Source organism: Oryctolagus cuniculus, chromosome 6, assembly GCF_964237555.1.
Source record: "Oryctolagus cuniculus chromosome 6, mOryCun1.1, whole genome shotgun sequence".
NCBI classification, from domain to species: Eukaryota; Metazoa; Chordata; class Mammalia; order Lagomorpha; family Leporidae; genus Oryctolagus; species Oryctolagus cuniculus.
The window spans coordinates 26,870,576-26,895,695 of NC_091437.1; the positions used below are offsets into that span (position 1 = coordinate 26,870,576).

The 25,120-nt window shown below is 44.7% G+C and overlaps 1 protein-coding gene and 1 non-coding gene across 6 annotated transcripts in view; both read right to left on the reverse strand.

Moving 5' to 3' along the window:
• The window catches only part of SIL1 (SIL1 nucleotide exchange factor), a 276,780-nt gene that overhangs the window by 175,668 nt on the left and 75,992 nt on the right, over positions 1-25,120 (reverse strand). For 3 of the 5 annotated variants that reach the window (XM_008255099.4, XM_008255096.4, XM_017341087.3), the window contains one exon: positions 4,721-4,835. In XM_008255099.4, coding sequence (XP_008253321.1) covers positions 4,721-4,825 — 105 coding nt within the window. In that variant the 5' untranslated portion in view covers positions 4,826-4,835. Of the gene's footprint in view, positions 1-4,720; positions 4,836-12,385; positions 12,490-25,120 lie in introns of those variants that run through there. The other 2 variants (XM_070076184.1, XM_070076185.1) reach the window with 2 other exon arrangements.
• LOC127490872 (small nucleolar RNA SNORA40) lies at positions 24,806-24,932 on the reverse strand. Its single transcript, XR_007919262.1, has one exon. It is a non-coding gene; the product is annotated as a small nucleolar RNA SNORA40 (small nucleolar RNA).

The window sequence follows — 25,120 nt, forward strand, 5'->3', positions numbered from 1 at the left end:
AGTCAAACCAGCACCCACATGGGATGCTGGCATTACAGGCAGAAGCTCAACCCACTACCCCACAGTGCCGGCTCCAAATCCCATGTTTTCTGGTCTCGTGATATCATCTTTTTTTTTTTTTTTTTTTTTTTTTTTTTTTTGACAGGCAGAGTGGACAGTGAGAGAGAGAGACAGAGAGAGAAAGGTCTTCCTTTTGCCGCTGGTTCACCCTCCAATGGCCGCCGCTGCAGCCGGCGCACCGCGCTGATCCTGGCAGGAGCCAGGAGCCAGGTGCTTTTCCTGGTCTCCCATGGGGTGCAGGGCCCAAGCACCTGGGCCATCCTCCACTGCACTCCCTGGCCATAGCAGAGAGCTGGCCTGGAAGAGGGGCAACCGGGACAGAATCCGGCGCCCCAACCGGGACTAGAACCCGGTGTGCCGGCGCCGCAAGGTGGAGGATTAGCCTATTGAGCCACGGCGCCGGCTTTTTTTTTTTTTTTTTTTTTTTGACAGGCAGAGTGGATAGTGAGAGAGAGAGACAGAGAGAAAGGTCTTCCTTTGCCGTTGGTTCACCCTCCAATGGCTGCCGCGGCCGGCACGCTGTGGCCGGCGCACCGCGCTGATCCGATGGCAGGAGCCAGGAGCCAGGTGCTTTTCCTGGTCTCCTACATTGGTGTAGGGACCCAAAGACTTGGGCCATCCTCCACTGCACTCCCTGGCCACAGCAGAGGGCTGGCCTGGAAGAGGGGCAACCAGGACAGAATCCGGCGCCCCGACCGGGACTAGAACCCGGTGTGCCGGCGCCGCTAGGCGGAGGATTAGCCTATTGAGCCGCGGCGCCGGCCCGTGATATCATCTTTGAACCCAATTTTAAAACACAAACAAATGTGTCATTATGTTACGTTACACTCACTTTTCAGTGATGGGGCATACAAAACCCATCTGATCAGCTCCCCTTCGTCACTAGTTCTGGTTCTGAGCAACTTTAAATACTTTGCCCAGATCCCATCTTCCCACCCTCCAAGTCCAAAGACTCAGATGCACTGAAAGAGGCTCAGTGATAGGAAAACACACAGGATAGGCCCTGCACTCAGGGGAAGGGTTCCAGAAAAGGCTTTGAGGAAAAGTGGCACCATGAGGACATGGTTATAAAGTTCACAGCAAGTGATCATTCATTAAGTCCTCATCAGGCACTGGGTTAAACTGCCTTCCATGACTCAATTCTTCTAAGTCTCACCTGTGAAGCACATCCTATTATTCCCATGTTCATATATGGTCTGCTCAAAATCACACTGTCCAGAAAAACATAGATTTAAATCCAGACCTGCCTGGTTCCAATTCTCACACATGAATTCTGACTAAATTTTGTGTTTCTTTCTTGGTTGGGAATCCTGGTGGTTGTACCTGGGGCTCATTTTTGTGGCATGAAATAAGGCCATGAGATCACCTTGGCACCTCCCCTTTCCCAAGTGAAGACTTCCATGGGCCAGAGACAGCCTCTGCCCAGGCAGTTCCTGAACTGGAGAGAGGACCAAGAAGTTAGAGAAGCAGGCCAGACTCTGGTCAGCTCTGAGGCAAATCCCAGGCTCTGGTGCCTTCCCAGCTGGATTCCCAGGGCTTCCTTCCAGGATACAGCCCCAGCACTCCCTTCTCTCATCACCACCACTCCAAATATCAATTTCCTCTCAGCTGACTGGCAAGAAATGCCAGCTAAGGTGTTAGCTGACAACAGCTTACCACGTCACACTTCCTTGTACTTGTACCTGCATAACAGAGTATTAAATACCAAAGCTTTCGAGACCCAGAAGAGTGAATAAACCTCTAATGGCAGGGTGATGGGCACTGACAGACAGACTGCTGGGGCAACATTTTGGACATGAGCCCCTCTGACACAGTCCCAAGTTAAACAATACAAGCAGCCACTCCCACACTAAAACCAACAACTGGTATTTACTGACACACTGTGCCTGTTCCAATGCTAGGTGCTATATACACACACACACATATATATAAAATCACATTTAACTTTGAGAGGTACCAGCAGCTTTATAAACAAGGAGACAAAGCTCAAAAAAGGTCAAATTGCCATTGTAAATAGTAATAGGGAGCTGATGAAGGGCCTGTGCTCCTTCCAATGGCTCCACTACCATCTTCAATGTTCAACATTCTTTTTTTTTTTTTTTTTTTTCTAAACAGAAATCTTCCATCTGCCATTTCACACTCCCAAATGGCCGCAACTGTCAGGTCAAAGCCAAGAGTCCAGAACCCAATCTGGGTCCCTCACATGAGTAGCTGAGACCCAAGTATTTGAGCCATTACCTGCTGTCCCCCAGGGTGCACATTAGCAGGAAGCTGGATCAGAAGTGCAATAGCCAGGACTTGAACGAGGCACTCTGATATGGGATGTGGGTATCCCAAGCAGCATCGTAACTGCGACACTGTGGCCTGCCCCGCAGCACCGCTGTGAAGGCCTGTACCACACAACCAAGCCCCCTTGGCCTCTACACTCCTCCTGACATGTGGCATCCCAGAGGCCAGGAGGAAGGCTGGCTCAAGATCCTTCTCTAATACACACAATCCAACCTTTCCAGGGTGGACACTAACTGACACAAACATTGTTGGAGGGGCAAAATTTCAGGGCATCAGGAAACCTGCCTATACCCCAGGCTCTGGAATATAACCACTCCCACCTCTACTCCATTTGCACTGTTTTGGGAAGGTTGCTAGCTGTGTAATTTAGATTTTAAACACCATTAGGGCAGTAATTTTTGTGGTATGGGAGAAAAGATGCTTCAACTCCTACTTGTGCTTACCACATGATGAAAGATTATGACAAATGGATGCAGCTTAGGAACAGACATAAGGATAAAAGCAGCTTCTGTTGATGAAAGTCAGTATTAACATTTTTCTGAGACTAGGCTCAATAGAGCTAATATAAATGGGCCAGAATAATTATGGCTCTGAAAGCTCATCTATCTGGTTAGACTATTATCCAAAAGGGACTTACTAACACACAGTCCTTAAGTAAATTCATCAGCACGCTTTTGTGAACTGTGCATCTGCTCAAGTTCACCATGGAAAGCCTGGGGATCCTCACGCACTGCTAGTTAGGGAAAGGGATACAGCCCTGATCCCTCAAGACGCTTGGGCACTTTTCTGGCCCATTCCACTGCCCAGGCATGCCAAAGACAGCCCCAATCTCATGCAGTAGCCAGTCCCACCTTCAGGAGCCCCTGGGATCCCCTTTACACTGTCCTTGAAGAAGAGGCCAAAAAACAGCACCAACAAGATCTTAGTCAGAGAACATTAAAGGCTCAAAAGGATTCGTGACTCCTAACTGTACATTCTCTTCTGCTCCACAAAGTGGGGAGAAAGGCAAAAAGGAAACAAATGACTTCAGAGAGAAGGTGGAAGCTTGCCATGAGCCAGAGGTGAACCTCTGCTGAGCTGGATTGCTATTAAATTCATCACAATTGTCATTTGCACTTCAAGAGCTTCTGGCTCCAAAGCCTCCAGCGCTTTACCCAACACTTAGTGGGAACCCTGGGGGTTGGAGAAGGTGGCCAGGGGAGGGTGAAACTGTCAGAGCTGACAGTTAGAGCTTCTTAAGGGGCAAGACAAGGAGGGCACCGGGAACTGGTCAAGGGCAGGCGGTTGCTGGCACAGGCTGGGGAAACAGGGCTAGAATCCTAGCGCTGCAGCCAGTCCAGGCTCAGGGCCTTCTTGGGCATTCTCCTCCTGCCTGTGTCAATGACAGAAGCCCTGAGCAATGAATGAGGTCTAGGTTAATGAAGAGAGGCCTGCAAAGAACAGAGAGAAAAAGGGAAAGGAGAACACAGACTGAGAGAGCACAAGCAAGATATGGGTGGATGAAGAAGCAGTCTTAACTTGGGACTGGTACTTACCTCCCCACACCCAGCTCGTGGGGGAAATCCTGGCTATGTGATTTTGACAAAGTTAATTAATATTTATGACCTTAAGTCTCCTTCTGGAAACAAGGATAATAATTATGGCACCTCTTTCGTAGCACTATTGAGAAGATTAAATTAGAATACATATAAAGCACTGAGAGCCTGGTATGTGGCAGCTTATTTTTTATATTATTATCATCATCTTCTTCATCTTTTTCCCAAAGGGGAAACTGTGCCAGAGGCCAGAGGACTCAGGAATGAGGAGGAAGAAGTACACGTACTCTGACAATCAATGCTGGTCATAGACCGATATAAAAAAATAGGGGCCAGCACTGCGGTTCAGCAGGTTGAGCCACTGCCTATGACAACAACATCCCATATGGGCAACAGTTTGAGTTCAGCTGCTCCACTTATAATCCAGGCTAATGTGCCTGGGAAAGCAGCAGAAGATGGCCCAAGTACTTGGGCCCCTAACACCCACGTAGGAGACTAAGATGGAGTTCCATGTTCCTGGCTTTGGTCTGCCCCAGCACTGGCCTTTGCAACCATTTTGGGAGTGAACCAACAGATGGAGGATTGATCCTTCTGTCTCTGCCTCTCTCTCCCCTTGTCACTTTACCTTTCAAACAAATAAAATAAATACAGAAAGGAAGGAAGAAAGGAAGGGAAGGAGGGAGGAAGAAAGGGAGAAAAGTAGGAAGAAAGGGAGAAAGAGGGAGAAAGGAAAGAAGGAAGAATAAAAGCCTATTTCCACAGCAGCCCTGACGACAGGGAGGGTTTCTCAGACCTCATGAGGGATCGTTGGTTGCTATTTGCAGTCAGACACTTACCAGGTTCTGACGACTGAGGCAGAAGGTGAAGCAGGAGGCCATCAGCAGTCCAAACAGCATGCCCAGAGGAGCCATCCTAGATGGAGGTAGGCTCTGGGGAGCCATAGCTAGGGACCTGAGGGTACAGAGACAGAAAACAGCAGGTTATGAACAGCCGACATCTGATCCCTCGTGATTCCCACAATGACACTTGTTCAACAGATGTCAGACATCTCCTGCATGGATATTCTACTACTTCTAGATAAACCTGAAGCCTCCATCTCCCACAGGTCTAGTCATCCAAGGGAGATATGCCCTGGTTAGAACCATACAGTCAACCAGGACATTCACATGAGCTATATAACAGCCCTGTCCCTTACTTCCTCATTAACAACTTCTTGTCAGGTTGTGGAGGATAGGGAGATAAGGAAACTAACCAAATGATCTGAGTGTACTTAAGCCTTTGTACCCATCCATTCCTAAACCACATCCATTATCATACTTGAAGACAGATATAGCATCAGCATCCCCAAGCTAGCAAACTCCAACATTCCCAACTCACAAAACCTTTCACAACACCTTTCAAATGGCCAAACAAACCAAAGTGCAGGCCCTGGTAGCTGTCAATATTAAAAAGACATAAAGACAGGGGCTGGTGCTGTGGTGTATTGGGTAAAGCTGCCACCCGCAGTGCCATCACCCCATATGGGCACCAGTTTGAGTCCCGGCTGCTCCACTTCTTCTGATCCAGGTCTCTGCTATGGCTTGGGAAAGCAGAAGATGGCCCAAGTCCTTGGGCCCCTGCACCTGTGTGGTGGGAGACCAGCTCCTAGCTCCTGATTGGCACAGCTCTGGCTGTTACAGCCATTTGGGAAATGAAGCAGCAGATGGAACATCCATCTCTCTCTCTCTCTCTCTCTCTCTCTCTCTCTCTCTCTCTCTGCCTCTGCTTCTCTGTAACCCTGCCTTTCAAATAATAAACAAATAAATCTTAAAAAAAAAAAAAGACATAAAGGCCATCCCATGTTCACTGATTAGATACTGAAGATGACAATATTACCGAAGGCAACATTAAGAGTCAATGCAATCTCTGTCAAAATCCTCAGGGAGGTTTTTGCAGAAATGAAGTAACACATACTGAAATTAAAATGGAATTTCAAGAGACCCAGAATAGGCAAAACAATCTTGAAAAAGAAGAAAGTTGGAAGACCTCACATTTCTTGATTTCAGAAATTATTAGAAAGCTATGGTAATCAAAAGTATGGTACTGTAATATAAACTATTTGAACAGAACTGAGAGCCCCAAAATAATCATCTATATGATCAATTCATTTTTAACAAAGGTGACAAGACCTTTCAATGGGGGAAGGATAGTTTCTTCAGCAAACAGTGCTGAGGTAACTGCGGGAGGCACAGGCAGTCAAAGCCAAAATCAACTATTGGGATTGCATCAAATTGAGAAGTTTCTGTACTGCAAAAGAAACAGTCAGGAGAGTGAAGAGACAACCGACAGAATGGAAAAAAATATTTGCAAACTATGCAACAGATAAAGGGTTAATAACCAGAATCTACAAAGAGATCAAGAAACTCCACAAAAACAAAACCAACAACCCACTTAAGAGATGGGCCAAGGACCTCAATAGACATTTTTCAAAAGAGGAAATCCAAATGGCCAACAGGCACATGAAAAAATGTTCAAGATCATTAGCAATCAGGGAAATGCAAATCAAAACCACAATGAGGTTTCACCTTACCCCGGTTAGAATGGCTCACATACAGAAATCTACCAACAACAGATGCTGGCGAGGATGTGGGGAAAAAGGGACACTAACCCACTGTTGGTGGGAATGCAAACTGGTCAAGCCACTATGGAAGTCAGTCTGGAGATTCCTCAGAAACCTGAATATAACCCTACCATTCAACCCAGCCATCCCACTCCTTGGAGTTTACCCAAAGGAGTTTAAATTGACAAACAAAAAAGCGGTCTGCACCCTAATGTTTATTGCAGCTCAATTCACAATAGCCAAGACCTGGAACCAACCTAAATGCCCATCAACGGTAGACTGGATAAAGAAATTATGGGATATGTACTCTTTAGAATACTATACCACAGTAAGAAACAACAAAATCCAGTCATTTGCAACAAAATGGAGGAATCTGGAACACATCATGCTGAGTGAAATAAGCCAGTCCCAAAGGGACAAATTCCATATGTTCTCCCTGATCGGTGACAACTGACTGAACACCAAAAAGGAAACCTCCTGAAGTGAAATGGACACTATGGGAAACGGTGACTTGATCAGCATAGCCCTGACTGTTAATGAACAACTTAATACATTATCCCTCTTAGTAGTTTTTTTTGTCTGTTCTACTTAATATGACTGGTTTAATTCTGTAATTATCACACAGTTATTCTTAAGTGTTGAAAATTAACTGAAATGTGATCCCTGTTAAACATAAGAGTGGGAATAAGAGAGGAAAGAGATGTATAATTTGGGACATGCTCAAGCTGACTTGCCCCAAATGGTAGAGTTAGAAACATACCAGGGGATTCCAATTCAATCCCATCAAGGTGGCATGTACCAATGCCATCTCACTATTCCAAGTGATCAATTTCAGTTCACAATTGATCCTAATGAAAGGACTAAGAGTCAAAGGGAGCACATACACAAGTCTAGTACCTGCTAACACTAACCGATAGAATAAATAAAGGGGAGAGTGATCCAACATGGGAAGTGAGATACTCAGCAGACTCATAGAATGGCGGATGTCCTAAATAGCACTCTGGCCTCAGAATCAGCCCTAAAGACATTCGGATCTGGCTGAAAAGCCCATGAGAGTATTTCAGGCATGGAAAGCCAAGACACTCTGGCAAAAGATCTCTGTGAGTGAGATCCCAGTGGAAAGAACAGGTCTTCAAAGAAGGAGGTACCTTTCTCTGAAGGGAGGAGAGAACCTCCATTTTGACTATGACCTTGTCTAAACAAGATAAGAGTCGGAGAACTCAAGGGGCTTCCATAGCCTTGGAAACTCATGACTGGAGCATAGGGAGATTACTGATGCCATAGACAGGAGTGTCAATTGGTAAAGTCAACAACAGGAGTCACTGTGCACTTACTCCTCATGTAGGATCTCTGTCCTTAATGTGCTGTGCATTGAGGCTTAATGCTATAACGAGTACTCAAACAGTATATTTCACTTTGTGTTTCTATGGGGGTGCAAACTGTTGAAATCTTTACTTAATGCATACTAAACTGATCCTCTGTAAAAAAAAAAAAAAAAAAAGAAATTATCAACTCCCAACTTGACTCTCACTGGGATTAAACATGACAATAGGTCTGATCTGATTTCATCATCATTTAAAAAATCATCTATTATTTTTCACTTTATGTTTCTGTGTGGGAGCAAACTGTTGAAATCTTTACTTAATGTATGCTAAAATGATCTTCTGTATATAAGGATAATTGAAAATGAATCTTGATGTGAATGGAAGGGGAGAGGGAGTGGGAAAGGGGAGGGTTGCGGGTGGGAGGGACGTTATGGGGGGGAAGCCATTGTAATCCATAAGCCGTACTTTGGAAATTTATATTCATTAAATAAAAGTTAAAAAAAAAAGAAAAATAATAGATGATTTTTTTTAAATGATGATGAAATCAGATCAGACCTATTGTCATGTTTAATCCCAGTGAGAGTCAAGTTGGGAGTTGATAATTTCTTTTTTTTTTTTTTTTTTTTTTTTTTTTTTTTTTTTTTTTACAGAGGATCAGTTTAGTATGCATTAAGTAAAGATTTCAACAGTTTGCACCCCCATAGAAACACAAAGTGAAATATACTGTTTGAGTACTCGTTATAGCATTAAGCCTCAATGCACAGCACATTAAGGACAGAGATCCTACATGAGGAGTAAGTGCACAGTGACTCCTGTTGTTGACTTTACCAATTGACACTCCTGTCTATGGCATCAGTAATCTCCCTATGCTCCAGTCATGAGTTTCCAAGGCTATGGAAGCCCCTTGAGTTCTCCGACTCTTATCTTGTTTAGACAAGGTCATAGTCAAAATGGAGGTTCTCTCCTCCCTTCAGAGAAAGGTACCTCCTTCTTTGAAGACCTGTTCTTTCCACTGGGATCTCACTCACAGAGATCTTTTGCCAGAGTGTCTTGGCTTTCCATGCCTGAAATACTCTCATGGGCTTTTCAGCCAGATCCGAATGTCTTTAGGGCTGATTCTGAGGCCAGAGTGCTATTTAGGACATCCGCCATTCTATGAGTCTGCTGAGTATCTCACTTCCCATGTTGGATCACTCTCCCCTTTATTTATTCTATCGGTTAGTGTTAGCAGGTACTAGACTTGTGTATGTGCTCCCTTTGACTCTTAGTCCTTTCATTAGGATCAATTGTGAACTGAAATTGATCACTTGGAATAGTGAGATGGCATTGGTACATGCCACCTTGATGGGATTGAATTGGAATCCCCTGGTATGTTTCTAACTCTACCATTTGGGGCAAGTCAGCTTGAGCATGTCCCAAATTATACATCTCTTTCCTCTCTTATTCCCACTCTTATGTTTAACAGGGATCACATTTCAGTTAATTTTCAACACTTAAGAATAACTGTGTGATAATTACAGAATTAAACCAGTCATATTAAGTAGAACAGACAAAAAAAACTACTAAGAGGGATAATGTATTAAGTTGTTCATTAACAGTCAGGGCTATGCTGATCAAGTCACCGTTTCCCATAGTGTCCATTTCACTTCAGGAGGTTTCCTTTTTGGTGTTCAGTCAGTTGTCACCGATCAGGGAGAACATATGGAATTTGTCCCTTTGGGACTGGCTTATTTCACTCAGCATGATGTGTTCCAGATTCCTCCATTTTGTTGCAAATGACTGGATTTTGTTGTTTCTTACTGTGGTATAGTATTCTAAAGAGTACATATCCCATAATTTCTTTATCCAGTCTACCATTGATGGGCATTTAGGTTGGTTCCAGGTCTTGGCTATTGTGAATTGAGCTGCAATAAACATTAGGGTGCAGACCGCTTTTTTCATCTATTATTTTTCACTATGTTTCTGTGTGGGAGCAAACTGTTGAAATCCTTACTTAATGTATATTAAGCTGATCTTCTGTATATTAAGATAATCGAAAATGAATCTTGATGTGAATGGAAGGGGAGAGGGAGTGGGAAAGGGGAGAGTTGTGGGTGGGAGGGACAGTATGGGGGGGAAGCCATTGTAATCCATAAGCCGTACTTTGGAAATTTATATTCATTAAATAAAAGTTAAAAAAAAAAAAAACAGTGCTGAGGTAACTGGATATCAATATGGAAAAGAATGAAGTTGGACCCTTCCCTTACACCATACATAAAATTTACTTAAAGTGGATCAAAGACCAAAACTTAAGAGCTAAGCAGATGGCACCACGGCTCACTAGGCTAATCTTCCGCCTTGCGGCGCTGGCACCCCGGGTTCTAGTCCCAGTTGGGGTGCCGGATTCTGTCCCAGTCGCTCCTCTTCCTGTCCAGCTCTCTGCTGTGGCCTAGGAGTGCAGTGGAGGATGGCCCAAGTGCTTGGACCCCTGCACCCGCATGGGAAACCAGGAGAAGCACCTGGCTCCTGGCTTCAGATCAGCATGGTATGCTGGCCACGGTACGCCAGCCACAGCGGCCACTGGAGGGTGAACCAACGGCAAAGGAAGACCTTTCTCTCTGTCTCTGTCTCTCACTGTCCACTCTGCTTGTCAAAAGAAAAAAAAAGCTAAGTATAAAACTATTAGAAGAAAATATGGGTATAATCTTCATGGACTTGGATTTGGCAACAGTTTCCAAAATACAACACCAAAAGTACAAACAGTGAAAGAAAAAACTGGACTTCAACAAAGCTTAAAAGCTTTTTTTATCTCAAAGGATTTATTAACAGAGTAAAAAGACATGACAGAGATTGGGAGAAAATATTTACAAGTCAAATATCTAGTAAGAGTTTAATGCCCAGAATTTATCAAGAATTTCTAAATCTTAACAATAAGCAAAGATCGGCAATCCAAATTAAAAATGGGTGAAGGACCTGAATAGACATTTCTCCAAAGAAAATATAAAAATGACTGAGGGGAACAGGAAATGACTCTCAATGTCATTAACCATTAGGGAAATGCAAATCAGAACCACAAAGATAAACCATTCTACATCTATTAGAATGACTGTAATTTTTTAAAAGTAAAATAACAAGTGTTGGACAGTATATGGATCAACTAGAACTGTCATATGTTACTAGTGGGAATGTAAAATGATACAGTCACTATGGAACACAATTTGATAGCTCCTCCAAAAACTAATTATAGAAATACTATAAGTCTCAGCAGTTATACTCCTAGACATATATCCAAAAGAAATGAATACACAGACCCAGATACTCGTACATCAATGTCCAATGCAACATCATCCATAATATCCAAAAGGTGAAAACAACCAAAGTACTTGTCCAGATGTGAATTGGTAAAAAATGTGTAGCATACAAAGGAATATTATACAACCATAAAAGCAATGAAATTGATACCTGCCACCATAAGAATGAACCTTGAAAACATTATGCCAACATAAGTAAGCCAGATACAAAAGGATAGATATTCTATGATTCTGTTTATATAAATACCCAGGATATTTAAATTTATAAAAACAGAAAGTATAGCAGAGGTTGCCAAGGAAGGAAGGGAAAGAAGAGATGAGAGTTATTGCTTAATAGGCACAGAGTTTCTGAGTAGTGTACAGTCATGTGCCAGTTAACAGAACACATGTACAACAGTGGTCCTGTGAGATTATTTTGGAGCTGAAAAATTCCTATGACCAAGTGACCTCACAGCCATCATAAAGTCATAGTGCAACACTTTTCCACGTGAGGCAACACTGGTGTAAACCAACAAACTACAATGCCAGTTGAATAAAAGTATTACACATGTATAGGTATAGTATATAACACTTGATAATGTTCATAACCGACTTATGTGCATACCATATTAATACTTTTATTACTTTAGTGTACTCCTTCTACTTACTAGAACAAGAGTTTTGTGTAAAACAGTTTACTGTGTTATGCTCCCAGCAGCACATATGCATCTCATGTTACCTTGTCTTCTGACTGCATCAAGAAGCCACGCTGAGTGGCTGACCTTACCATTCAGGTTCAAGTAAGTACTTGCTACAATGTGCACAAGACCAAGAAATCAACTAACCACACATCTCTCAGAGTATGTCCCTGTTGCTAAGCAAAGCTTGACTGTAATGGAAAACCTGTGGTCAGTAAATGAGTGGAAATCAAGACAACAACCCAAACTGGCAAATAATCTAGGAAACAGTGAAAGGAAAACAAAATAAGACAAGGCAAAAGACAATGAAAGAAGACTCTCAGAAAAACTCAGAATGTGCTGTTAGACTGTACCTTATCAAAGGTTCTTGTGTTTAGCACTCAGCCCTAGTATACCTCATTCTGCAGTTTACTCAATACGAATCTTAATGGTGAATTAATTACAGGGAGGCATCTCTGAAGAGTGTAGTGTTTACCTTCCCTCTCCTTTTCCTGCTACTCTCCTCCCTTCTCCACCTCATGAAATCAGTCTCAAGGTACAACAGCAGTGGGCCCCAAAGCCTTGCCTGAACCCACTCTCAGAATTTACTGCCCCTCAGCTCAGCACACACCTTTTCGAGAGAAGACAGAAACTTTCTCTAAGGACATCTGCAGCCACGAAGGAGAACAGCCCTGCTGGCCTGCACTGTGCTAAAAAAGCACAGCCAAATGGAAAAGCAAAGGCTTGGGCGCTAAAAATAGCTGCTACACTCACCCAGCAGCTAAAGCCTTTGCTTTCTGCCAGCCCCTCCCCACCCCCTCTCTGTCAACAAAATGGAACAGCTGAGTGCCACACAAGCTTCCCCAGCAACCTGGCTCCCTGGAGGCACCAATCAATGCAAAGACAGGGAGTTCACAGCATGACACTAGTTTCTGGACAGGTGCCTGGCCATGCCTGAGTGTGAGAGATGGAAGGGCCAGGCTGCATCAGGATGAACAAGGGGCAGAGGTTGCCACATCAGGAGGGAGAAGGTAGGGAGGCCCAGCCCTGGAGCTCCCTCTAATGCCCTATACCTTTTTGAACTCCACAGTCTTGTGCATAGCCATGCTGCAGGGAAAGAACAGAAGTGGGGTTCACAGCATTATCAGGGTGATACTATAATACAAGAAGACATAGATTAACCCCAAAGTGACAGGCCTCCCTTCCTTTCCATGGCTGGGTTAGCTAGCACACACACACAGAGGCAGATCCCTTCTCACAGCCAGAGACAAACACTGAAACTGGTGCTGGGGAAAAAGACAAGCAGGAAACGATAAATGAGAAGGAAGACATCAAGGGCAAAGGAGACAAAGGAGCAGGAGAAGCAGGCCCAAAAGGGACTGAGACAGAAGAGGTCAGGGACAGCTGATGCACAAACAGCAGCTTCCCACCTTTTGCAGTGGCAAGAGGAGTGGAGGGCCAGAGAAATGGCACCTCTCCAAGGGCTCTCTGCCACCTCCATCTCCTGCACACACACACTAACACCATCAGAAGCATTTTCTGCCAACACTTAAGATGAAATCAATTCGTAAATGGATCTCTCATCTCCCCCAGTGATTCCACACAGACTGCACACCAGATTTATTTATTGCATCCACATGATCTCCCACCAGATGGAACCAGGGACAGGGCAGAAAGTCGGGGAGAGGCCCAGGTGAAGTAAGGCTGGGAGAAAAGTATGGGACAATTTCCAAGCTCCCCAGGAGAACCCGGAGAGCAGGTACACACTGTAGCACACAGACATAGATACAGCGTCCTCTGTCCATTTAAGGACTGCTCCGTAACCATACCCTTTGCTCTTCGTCCTTACTCACAAAGGGTCAGGAGGGGCTGGCATTGTGGCATTGCAGGTAAAGCCCCTGCCTGAGATGCCAGCATTCCATATGGGTGCCAGTTCATATCCTGGCTGCTCTACTTCCAATCCAGTTCCCTGAATAATGGCCTGGGAAAAGCAGAAGATGGCAATGGCCCAAGTGTTTGGTCCCTGCCACCCATGTGGCAGACCCAGATGAAGCTCCTGGCTTCAGCCTGGCCTAGCTCTGGCCACTGCAACCACTTGGGGAGTGAACCAGCAGAAGAAGAAGAGGAAGAGGAAGAGGAGGAAGTAGTAGTAGTAGTAGTAGTAGTAGTAGTGGCAGGTGCAGGACACAGAGTTGCGGAGTTGGCCCTGCTAAAGCTGAGGGAGAGGAGGAAACAAAGAAAGGGGCAGCGGCACCCCCCTGTATCCTGCCAGCTTGGCACACCCGCAAGCTGGACCCAGGCAGCAGAAGCAACAAAGAAAACCTTGGTCCCTGCCAAAGTGGGAGTGTCCCAATGAAGCTCAGTTGGGTACTCCTGACCTGAAGATGATGCTCTCCCTCAAACCACGTGCCGCCCATGAATTCTGTTCACTTGAGTACCCTGCAGAGCAAATGTTCCCATCATCCTTGGCTTCCAATTGAGGACAGTCCTACAGCTTCAGTTTTATGGCCTTTTTGCAACTTAAAACACCATCACTCAGTCCAGGAAAGGGGAACTTACTTCAGTGTTTGACCAGTAACTATCTCCTTAAGTACCCTGGGCTTTGGGACAAAAGAGATAATAAAGTACTTGCAATGTCCATTTTTCTAACAAAAATGCCTATTTGTAGGCTGTATCTCTACTTAAATAGAGGCTGGATGCTCTCAGCCATCTTTATTTGCCAGCTGACCGCAGCCACAGCACATGCTTGGGGAGGTAGTGGAAAAGGGCCACCTAGCCCCTGTTGCTCCCCAACCCCGATGTGTCCTCCACTCAATTCAGACAGGACTCATGGGAAGGCCCTGAGTCCTGTGGAACAAGACATCTTCCACAACTTCCATCTTCTCTGTAGAGAGAATACAAAGGAATGCTACGTGACTGGCAAGAAGCCAATGGAGGGAGGGGAAGGGGAGCACTGGGTCTCTGACAGCTACTGAAAAAAAGAGATAAGAACATCAGGTAGAAAGTAGAGCACGTGGATTCAGAGGCACATAGGTCGAAGGGTGAACCTTGGCTCTGCCAATTCCTAGCTATGCAATCTTGAATGCAACTTCACCACACCTCAGTTTCTTCACCTGTAAAATGGGTACAATAAAAGCTCCTACTTCAAAGGCCATAGGGAGGATTAAATAAAGCAAGATGTACAAAGTGCCTGATACAGCACTTAGAACCTGGTTATCACTCCATCATTAGAACATGGATGATGTCATTGCTTCGGAAGCCTCAGCCAGCTAGGGCTAGGCTAAGCTCCCTAGAGCCTTTCTCTAGAGCTCCTACCTCCTGGATAAATGTGCTCTCCTGTTGGCCATGTGCCTCCAACTGGGACCAGAGTCTTTTGTTGGGTAACTACACCCAGGAGGTGAAAGAAATAGATGTTCAAGGTATACAGCTGGAGCTGAAAATGAGGAGTCCCAAGACAGTTTTCTGCTGAGCCCCAAGGCAGACTCAGACAACTAAATGCTTTAGCCAGCACACTGGCAACCAGAGACAGTCCACCAGCATGCAGAACTGCCAGCTGCACAAACAGCTGTAAGACAATCTCCTACTTCACAAACTGAAGGTTAGAGGATGAGCTCTTTCCACAGACACACATTCATTACTATTTATGGGCTGCACAAACTCAAACACACACACACACACACACACACACACACAGTCACTCACCTCTACACAAACAGCAGCTCACCAACTAATTTAAGTAGACAAATATGAAGCTGAAGAAACAAAACAGAGAGGACACTGAAAGGACAACCTCGGCAAGGCAGAACATGCAGAGGCTTAAGAAAAGAAATGGCATTTTAGAGAATGTGAAGGACAAGAGAAACAAGTATGGAGCAGGCAGGCAAACAGAACTTTTCCCCCTAAGATATACACTAAACAGAAACTCAAGGGGTAGAAAGAAATTAAATGGTAAAAAGCCTTTCAACAGCAAAAGAAATGTGGTTTCTAACTGCAGCCCTAGCCTCAAGTGGGTAGGCTAGATTAGAACTCGTTGAGCAACTGGCTATTTGTGCAATGAAGACAACATCTGCCCCAAGTACTGAAGTCATGCCTACAGCCAAATGACACACACCCAAGGTACCCACAATGCCAAGTGATTACAGGAGACTATTAAAAGGAGAAGGTTCACAATGAATCCAAGCTTCTGCCTGCCTGGAGAGCTACAAGGCTAAAATCCACTCTTTGTGTATGCAAGGGAGAGCCCAACAAGAGACCCTTCCAGTAGCAGTGCAGAGGCAGGTGCTTGTCCTGCCCCAGGGAGCCAAGAAGGGCTCTCCCACAGGCACAGCTATGCCTGGGACCCTGGAGGGAGGGCAACAAAGGATAAATAACTAAAATCTTAAAACAATAAAATAACAAGAATTACACAGTTACAACAATGTCAAGAGATCAGAATGAGAAAATCCACTGGATTTAGCAGCAAGGCAGCCGAAGGGCCCTTCAAAACAGCACCCACATGTCAAAGAGGAGAAAGCAGGAAAGCAAATTCTCCAAGAAGAAATGCCCATCACAACTCCCAGAGGCAGCTCTAGCTTCCCTGAGCTCTCAGCCACACCTCCTTTGTTGAGCAGTCTACAATAATCTCAATTGTAGCAGTTGGTGTACAGCAAGGAAAGAATACCCCAGTGACACTCCTCATTCCATATTCAAATGTATCCCAGAGGAAAATAAATTTTGTCAAATAATATTTACAGTCAACATTTAGAGAGCATTTCATATGTTCCAAGCCAAGTATTAAGCTCATTTGCTCTTCACCACAACCCAGAGTTGGTTCCAGTATGCTGCTAATTCCACCCATGAGGGGACCAGAATCCAGAGAGGTTAAGCAACTTGCCAGAGTTCATGTAGCCAGAGAGTAGTAGAGTCAGGATTCAATCCAGTTTGGCCCCAGAACCCATGCTATTTCCACAGACCATGCTCTCTCTCCAGTGGACTGTGAAATCAGTCACAGAAACTGGATTCATCACCTTATTTGTTCTGTAACAGTATAAATAAAAAAGCACCTTTTTTATTAAAATGGAAATTTTAAGGGGAACCTACTGGGGCCCTCTTGTGGAGAAACCCACCTCTACTACAGCCAGGTTTCTACAATACACACACACATACACACATACACACACAGAGTTCCTTGACATCCTTGACACAGAACTGCCTACTGCAAAGGCCCAGACATTCAGGAGAAAGAAAGCCTTTGCATCCAACAGCAGTCAGCTCACTTGTTCCCTGTGTGGCTTCACCTCTTATCATTCATGCTTCCCAGCTGCACAGGGAGCAAAAACATCTCCCAGAGTCCAGCACCAAGCACTCCCCTCATAGAGATCCAACTACCTGGCAAGAATTCAGAAAGTGGAGGCCAGAATGATATATCTAAGATCATTTCCAACTAATCTGTTATCCTGACACCCCAAGAGGAAATACATAAAACAAGACTGTTCCTCTGTTAAAAAAAAAAAAAAAAAGTTACTAGTTGATTATTTGAAAGGGAGGGAGAAAGATGTATAGAGAGAAAAAGAGAAACTGAATGATTCCATCTACTGGTTAACTCTCCCCATGGCCTCAACAACCAAGACTGGGCCAAAAACTCTATCCAGGTCTCCCCAAGTACTTGGATCATCATCCACTGCCCTCCCAGGCACATTAACAGAAACTGGAATGGAAGTAGAGCAGTCAGGACTCAACCCAGCACTCCCATATGGGATGCCAGCATCACAAGTGGCAGCTTCACCCACTGCACCACAATGCCAAACCAACGGTTGCTTCTTCATAGCAGGTGAAGCAGAGAGCTCGGAAAGGGGAATGGGGCTTGACTAAGTACATCAGCAAGTGAACAGGTAAACTAGAGAGAGACCCTGTACCTGGTCATTGTACGTTCCACTATGCTCTAAATTGTAAAGCTCCTAGCAGAAAATCAGGCAAGAAGACCTGCTCCCTGCATTTGCTCCCTGCCTGAGAACCTGTGAGTGATAAGCTGGTATCTGATGACAACCACAGAGGTTATCAGAAGCACCATCCCACTCCACTCCACTGTAATAGGTTCCAACCCAGATCTCCCCAACGAGCTGTATGACTTTGGCCAAGATGTTTAACCTCTCTACATTTCAATTCCTTCATCTATTAAGGGACTCAATAGTAAGTATTCTATAGCATGGATATCTGTACTAAATGAGCTGATATACATCAGAGAGCATAACGTTTCACACAAAATGAGGGCTCAAGAAGCTCGAAGTTCTTGCTACTATTATTAGAGATAATTCTGAGTGAAGGGTAGGATAAGCAAAAGCACTGAGGGCCAGGGGGCCAGTGCAGCAGCACAGCAGGTAAAGCTACCACCTGCAGTGCCAGCATCCCACATGGGCGCTGGTTTGAGCCCGGCTGCTCCACTTCCAATCCAGCTCTCTGCTATGGCCTGGGAAAGCAGTAGAAGATGACCCAAGTCCTTGGGCCCCTGCACCCACGTGGGAGACCAGGAAGAAGTTCCTGGCTCCTGGCTTTGGATAGGCACAGCTCTGGCCGTTGCAGCCAACTGAGGAGTGGACCAGTGGATGAAAGACCTCTCTCTCTGCCTTTCCTTCTCTCTGTGTGTAACTAAGACTTTCAAATAAATATATAAATCTTTAAAAAAAAAAAAAAAAAGCACTGAGGGCTTCATCTCCACACAGATTTGTCTTCTGCTTTGCCAGCCAAGCTTCCTGCAGCCCAGCATCCTGGAGCTACAAGTCTACCCACACACCTGGACTACACATTGGGTGGCTGCAGACACACTTCCACTGAAACCTCTAAGCAGTGCTGGCTGGCTCTGCATCAGTGACAGTTGACCAAAAGCAGACGCTTCAGAGTCCAGCTTCCTGATGACTCAGAACTGCCTTCTAATTTCTGCCATTGCTCTCCCAGCAACCAGAAGAGTTACTGAAGGAGGGCAGGGATAGACAGGTAGGGGCAACAGCTGTAGGCTGCTGAGATTACCCTAGACAGAGGCAGCTGGCATCCAGGGATTAAGGACCCCACAACTTCCTTTTTCCCTTCCCTTGTGAAATAACACCTGGGCTTCTGGACAGGAGGCAGGGAACTTTTTCTACAGCCTGCTCCCAAGGAGAACCAGGAACTTTCACACACTCACCCACCCACACACCACAGTACAAGGACAGGGAGGATCAGAGTTCATCTCTCCTTTCCCCTGCTATCGCTAACCTTCCCGAGAATATCATGTGTTATTGGGAATAAAATAGAGAAAAAGGTAGGGACTTCCAGTCCAAAGCACCTAAAGGATGTCCTGCCAATCAGAAAGCACCCCCTACTTTATTCTGCAATACTATGGCTTATAAGCAATCAGCAAAATTCACACTCTGGAAACAAGCACCAAAGACAGTTCTGCATGAACCTTGGCTCCCTGTGCACATGGGGCACCATTGCCAGAGAAGAGAGCATAGACGACACCGCCACTGCCCTCAGGTAGTTGATGTCTGTTTAAAATAAGTGGGGAAGATAGCCTTCCACTTCTGAGTCTCAGACAGAACAATTACAGAACAGAAAGCCCCCTTAAGGAACATTCCATGAGAAAATGGATACTGTTCTGGGCAACCTGAGACACAAATTGCAACTTTGTAATGATGAAGCAGGCAGCAATTAGGGTGCTCCTTAAACTAATTGAGGAGCCCCAAGAAAACAGCATTTACTTACAAAAGCACTTAGCAGCAATACAAGGACGGGTCACCAAGGCAGGAACACACTATCACCACGATGTCCTCCAGGTACATCACTGACGAAACCATTATGTTTTATTTTGTTTCTAACACGCCTGAGAGCCTAACACTATTTATAATACCAGATCCTTAAAATCTTGAAAGGGAGATGAATCTTAAAGTGTACACATTTACATACGTGGGCAGAAACACAAAAATCAGATGCCTCTCAATACAGCTCAGGGAGCTGTAACTCACGGGTTTCACAATCCCACCTAACACCCAGAGAAAATTCGGGCACCTTCTCCAAGAGATGGTGGGAGGCTGGGTAGGTAGCCAAGAAACAAAGAAACCTAAACTCAGCACTTGGCAGGACAATTAAGGAGCAGAGATTTTAAATGCATTGTTTCTGACTCTAAATACGTCTACATTTATTACCAATTTGGGATCAGAAACTACATTTAGTTCTGCTGTGACCACGCGCTAAAAATATTAGGCAGAATATTGCCTAGGAAACAGCAGCCTTCCGTGCTGCGGCAGCCCCATTTCAGAGCCACCTCCACCACATTTCCCGTGTTCTCCATCCTGGACTCTGCTTAGAGCCCAGTTACATGCACAACTGCCACTGTCCTGCCAAGGTCTTACTTAAATCTTAGGAGGCAGCAACAGGAACCAGAGCTAGGGACCACACAACTTCCTCATCCTCCCAACAGCTGGCAGTGACGTTAGATTTCTCAGTCCCATAACAACTAGAATCCACCTGATGGGGAGCTCAACAAGGGAAGAGAGGATTGCATGCCTAACTCACTGCTGTAGCTTCACTGTGTAGTAATATGACTGAGGGAAAAAAAGTCATCTAGAATATCACAATAGAAAATAAGGTCATTAAACACAGGTAAAAATACAGACTGAGGTAATACATGAAAACAGGTCCTAAAATACTGTCACATGGAAGCACCAGAGCACAAACAGCACAACATGTAAGAATTAGTGTCCCAGAAAAAGTACATGTGGCCACCTCTACTATCAGATGCGAAGTTAGAATTGTAGGAAGCTGTACTGAATGGGATATTTTATCCTAAAATGTTAGGTATCTGAGAAAACATGTAAGCATTATTTTTAACACAGAACTCATTCCCTCTACAGCTGGTTTGTATTGACCCCTGGAATGGCTCAGAGGCCTTGTTTCTATTCTGCATTCCTTTTATTCAGACCCTTCATCCATCAGCTCAAGGAAACAGAATATGTGGAAAAAGCTAAAAGCCAATTTACCAATTCAACCTGTGTACCAGGGCAGCTTTCAGTCTGCCTCTTCAGTAAGACTGGCTCCCTAAACAGGTGGCCAAGATGGAGGTGGCAGAAAAGCATGGAAAGGTTGACCTAGCTCAGCTTCAAGACTGGAGCTCCAAATACAAACCCCAAGCTAGAGCCCAGGGCTAACTGGCTTGTCAGCTGCTTGTTTAAAGGCGTAGTGGTACACCAGTCCTTCTCACACTCTTCCAAAAACAAAAATAGAAGAAAAGGGAGCACTTCCTAATTCATTACATGAGGCCAGCATTATCCAAATACCAAAGCAAGACAAAGACATGACAAGAAAAGCATATCCCAATATATACCTTATGAATATACATGACAAAATCATTAATAAAATACTAGCAAGCCAAATCCAGCAGCATATCAAGAGGATTACACACATGACAAAGTGGCATTTATCTCAGGAATATAATGGGTCTTCAAAAAGTGGAAAACACAGGCCGGCGCCGCGGCTCAGCAGGCTAATCCTCCACCTTGCGGCACCGGCACACCGGGTTCTAGTCCCGGTCGGGGCTACGGATTCTGTCCCGGTTGCCCCTCTTCCAGGCCAGCTCTCCGCGTGGCTAGGGAGTGCAGTGGAGGATGGCCCAAGTACTTGGGCCCTGCACCCCACGGGAGACCAGGAGAAGTACCTGGCTCCTGCCATCGGATCAGTGCAGTGCGCCGGCCGCAGCGGCCATTGGAGGGTGAACCAAAGACAAAGGAAGACCTTTCTCTCTGTCTCTCTCTCTCACTGTCCACTCTGCCTGTCAAAAAAAAAAAAAAAAAAAAGTGGAAAACACATTAAAAAAAAAACTACATATGGATTCCACAATTTTTTACAACGAAAGGAACTTATCTTTTTTTAAAGAAGTATTTAGTTATTTGAAAGTCAGAGTTACACACAGAGAGAAGGAGGGCAGAGAGAGAGACAGAGAGAGAGAGAAACAGAGAGAGAGAGGTGTTCCATCCACTGGTTCACTCTCCAGATGGCTGCAACAGCTGAAGCTGTGCCGATGTGAAACCAGGAGCTTCTTCGGTGTATCCCATGAAGGTGCAGGGATATAAGGACTTGGGCCATCTTCTACTGCTTTCCCAGGCAATAGCAGAGAGCTGGATCAGAAGTGGAGCAAGTGGATCAAAAATGGACTCAAACCGGTGCCAATATGGGATGCCAGCACTGCAGGCAGTGGTTTGCCTGCTATGCCACAGCATTGGCTCCAACTTATCTTTCATTTTCCATAATCTTTTTTTCCCAAGATTTGTTTTGTTTGATTGAAAGACAGAGTTAGAGAAGGAGGTAGGGAGAGACAGAGAGAGGTCTTCCATCCACCGGTTCACCCCCCAAATGGCCACAATGGCTGAAGCTGCGCCAATCCAAAGCCAGGAGCCAGGAGATTCTTCCGGGTCTCCTAAGTGGGTATACGGGCCCAAGGACGTGGGCCATCCTCGACTGTTTTCCCAGGTGCATTAGCAGAGAGCTGGATCAGAAATGGAGTAGACAGGAACACAAATTGGCACCCATATGGGATGCCAGCTCTGCAGGATGGGGCTTTAATCCACTACACCACAGTGCCAGTCCGCTTTCCATAAACTTTTTAAAATGCGCTTGTACAAAAGTGGCTCAACATATGAAAAGCAACAACAAACATTAATGAATTAATTCTTTCACATTAATGAAAGAAAAAAACTACATCATCTCAATTGATACAAAACAAGCATTTGACAAAACCCAATACCCTTTCATGATAAAAACACCAGGTAAAGAAGAGAATATCCTACAAAAAAGGGCATATATGAAATTATCAAGCCGGCGCCACAGCTCAATAGGCTAATCCTCCGCCTGTGGCACCAACACACCGGGTTCTAGTCCAGGTTGTGGCACCGGATTCTGTCCTGGTTGCCCCTCTTCCAAGCCAGCTCTCTGCTATGGCCCGGGAGTGCAGTGGAGGATGGCCCAATGTCCTTGGGCCCTGCACCTGCATGGGAGACCAGGAGAAGCACCTGGCTCCTGGCTTCAATCAGCGCGATACGCCGGCCACAGCGGCCATTGGAGGGTGAACCAATGGCAAAAGGAAGACCTTTCTCTGTCTCTCTCTCTCACTGTCCACTCTGCCTGTCAAAAAAATAAATAAAAAATAAAAAAAGAAAGAAATTATCCACAGCTAACATATTCAGTGGTGACAGACTGAAACCTTCCCCATAAGACCAGGAATAAGACAAGGATGCCTGATTTCACCAGTCTGTTCTACATAACATTTAACATTCTACCCAAAGCAATTAGGTGAGAAAAAGATAAAAGACTTCTTCACGGAAGAATAAGCAAAACTACCTCTATATGCCGAAGACATAATCTTACATGTAAAAAAATCCTAATCTTTAAAAAAAAAAAAAAAAAGGAGGGGGGCTGGCGCTGTGGGTAAACGCCCTGGCCTGAAGCACTGGTTTTCGTCTCAGATGTTCCACTTCTGATCCAGCTCTCTGCTATGGCCTAGGAAGGCAGTAGAAGATGGCCCAAGTCCTTGGGCCACTGCACCCAAAAGGGTGACTTGGAAGAAGCTCCTGGCTTCAGATCAGCACAGCTCCAGCCGTTGTGGCCTATCGGGGAGTGAACCATTAGATGGAAGACCTCTCTCTCTCTCTCTCTCTCTCTCTCTGCCTCTCCTCTCTCTGTGTAACTCTGACTTTCAAATAAATAAATCTTTAAAAAAAAAATCCTAAATAATCTACCCAAACAAAAAACCAATTGGAGATAAAAGACATTCTCAGCAAAGTTGCATGACACAAAATGAATATTCAAAAATCAGTTTTATTTCTACATACCAGCAAGGACGATCCAAAAAGGAAATTAAGAAAGTAATTACACTTAAAACAGCATCAAAAAATAATAAAATATTTATAAATATCATGAGACACAAAAATTGTATATTAAAAACTATAAAACACTGCTAAAGAAAATAAAAGACCTAAATAAATGCAAAGATGTTTTGGATTCACGGATGGAAATTTTAATATGGCAGCTCCACTTCCAATCCAGCTCCCTGCTAATGTGCCTCAAAAAGCAGCAGAGGATGGCCTAAATACTTGGGTTCTCCGCATTTAGGGGAGACTATAGGAGATGCAAAAGAAGTTCCTGGCTTCTGGCTTCAGTCTGGCCCAGCTCCAGTTGTTGCAGTCATTTGGGGAGTGTACCAGCAGATGGAATATCAATCTCTCCCCCTCTCTCTGCAGCTCAGTATTTCAAATAACTAAACAAATCCTTGGGGGGGGGGGGGAAGAGGTGAGCATTTGGCCTAGAGGTGAGGACAGTCACATCACACATCAGAATACCTGGGTTCATTTCCTAGCTCTGGTTCCTGACTCCAGCTTCCTGTCAATGCAGATCCTAGGTAGGTAATGGCTCAACTAGCAGGGCTCCTGACATCCAAATGGGAAACATGGATTGAGTTTCTGGTTCCAGTTTTGAATCTCTACCCTACTACCACAGGTATTTGGACAGTGAACCAGTGGATGGGAGTATACTCTCACACTTTTATTTCTTCTGTTTCTGTCTCAAAAAATAAAAACAAAAATTTTTTAAAGAACAAATACTGGCAAAGAGAAACTGGAACTCTTTACATAGTGCTAGTAGGAATGTAAACTGATACAGGTGCTGAGAAAATGTATGGCAGCTCTTCAAAATCTAAACATAGAAGCTGGCTCTATGGTGCAGTGGATTGAGCCACCATCTGCAATGCCAGCATTACATATGGGTGTCAGATCTGGGCTGCTCCACTTCTGACCTAGCTTTCTGCTAATGTGCCAGGGAAAGCAGCAGAATATGGCCCAACTCCTTGGGCCCCTGCAACCACGTGGGAGCCCTGGATGAAACTCTTAACTCCCAGCTTCAACCTAGCCCAGCCTCTGCTGTTACAGCCACTTGGGGAATGAACCAGCACTTTATTATTTTTTTTGAAAATAATAATATTAAGATCTTTAATCCTAAAACCAACCCTTATAGCTACAAATACTCCACCCATCGCTTTTAACGACGGTAGGCATCTATTCCTGCTTGTATGTATCAAAACTAATACTGATCAATGAGTTCTGGGTTGCAAAAGAGGATTTATTTTTTGCACGTGTACGTCAGTCTTTGTCCAAATTAGACAAAAACATATGCCAAGTGCAGCTGAACCAGCATTTTAAAAAACTAAATAAATCTGAAAAAAAATATAAAATCACCATATGACTCAGGAATTCTACTCAGACACCCAAAGATCTGAAAATGGTGACTCAAACAGATTCATAGCAGCACTATTCACAGCATCCAATAGGTAGATATAATTCAAAGATCCATCAACAGAGAAGTGGATTTT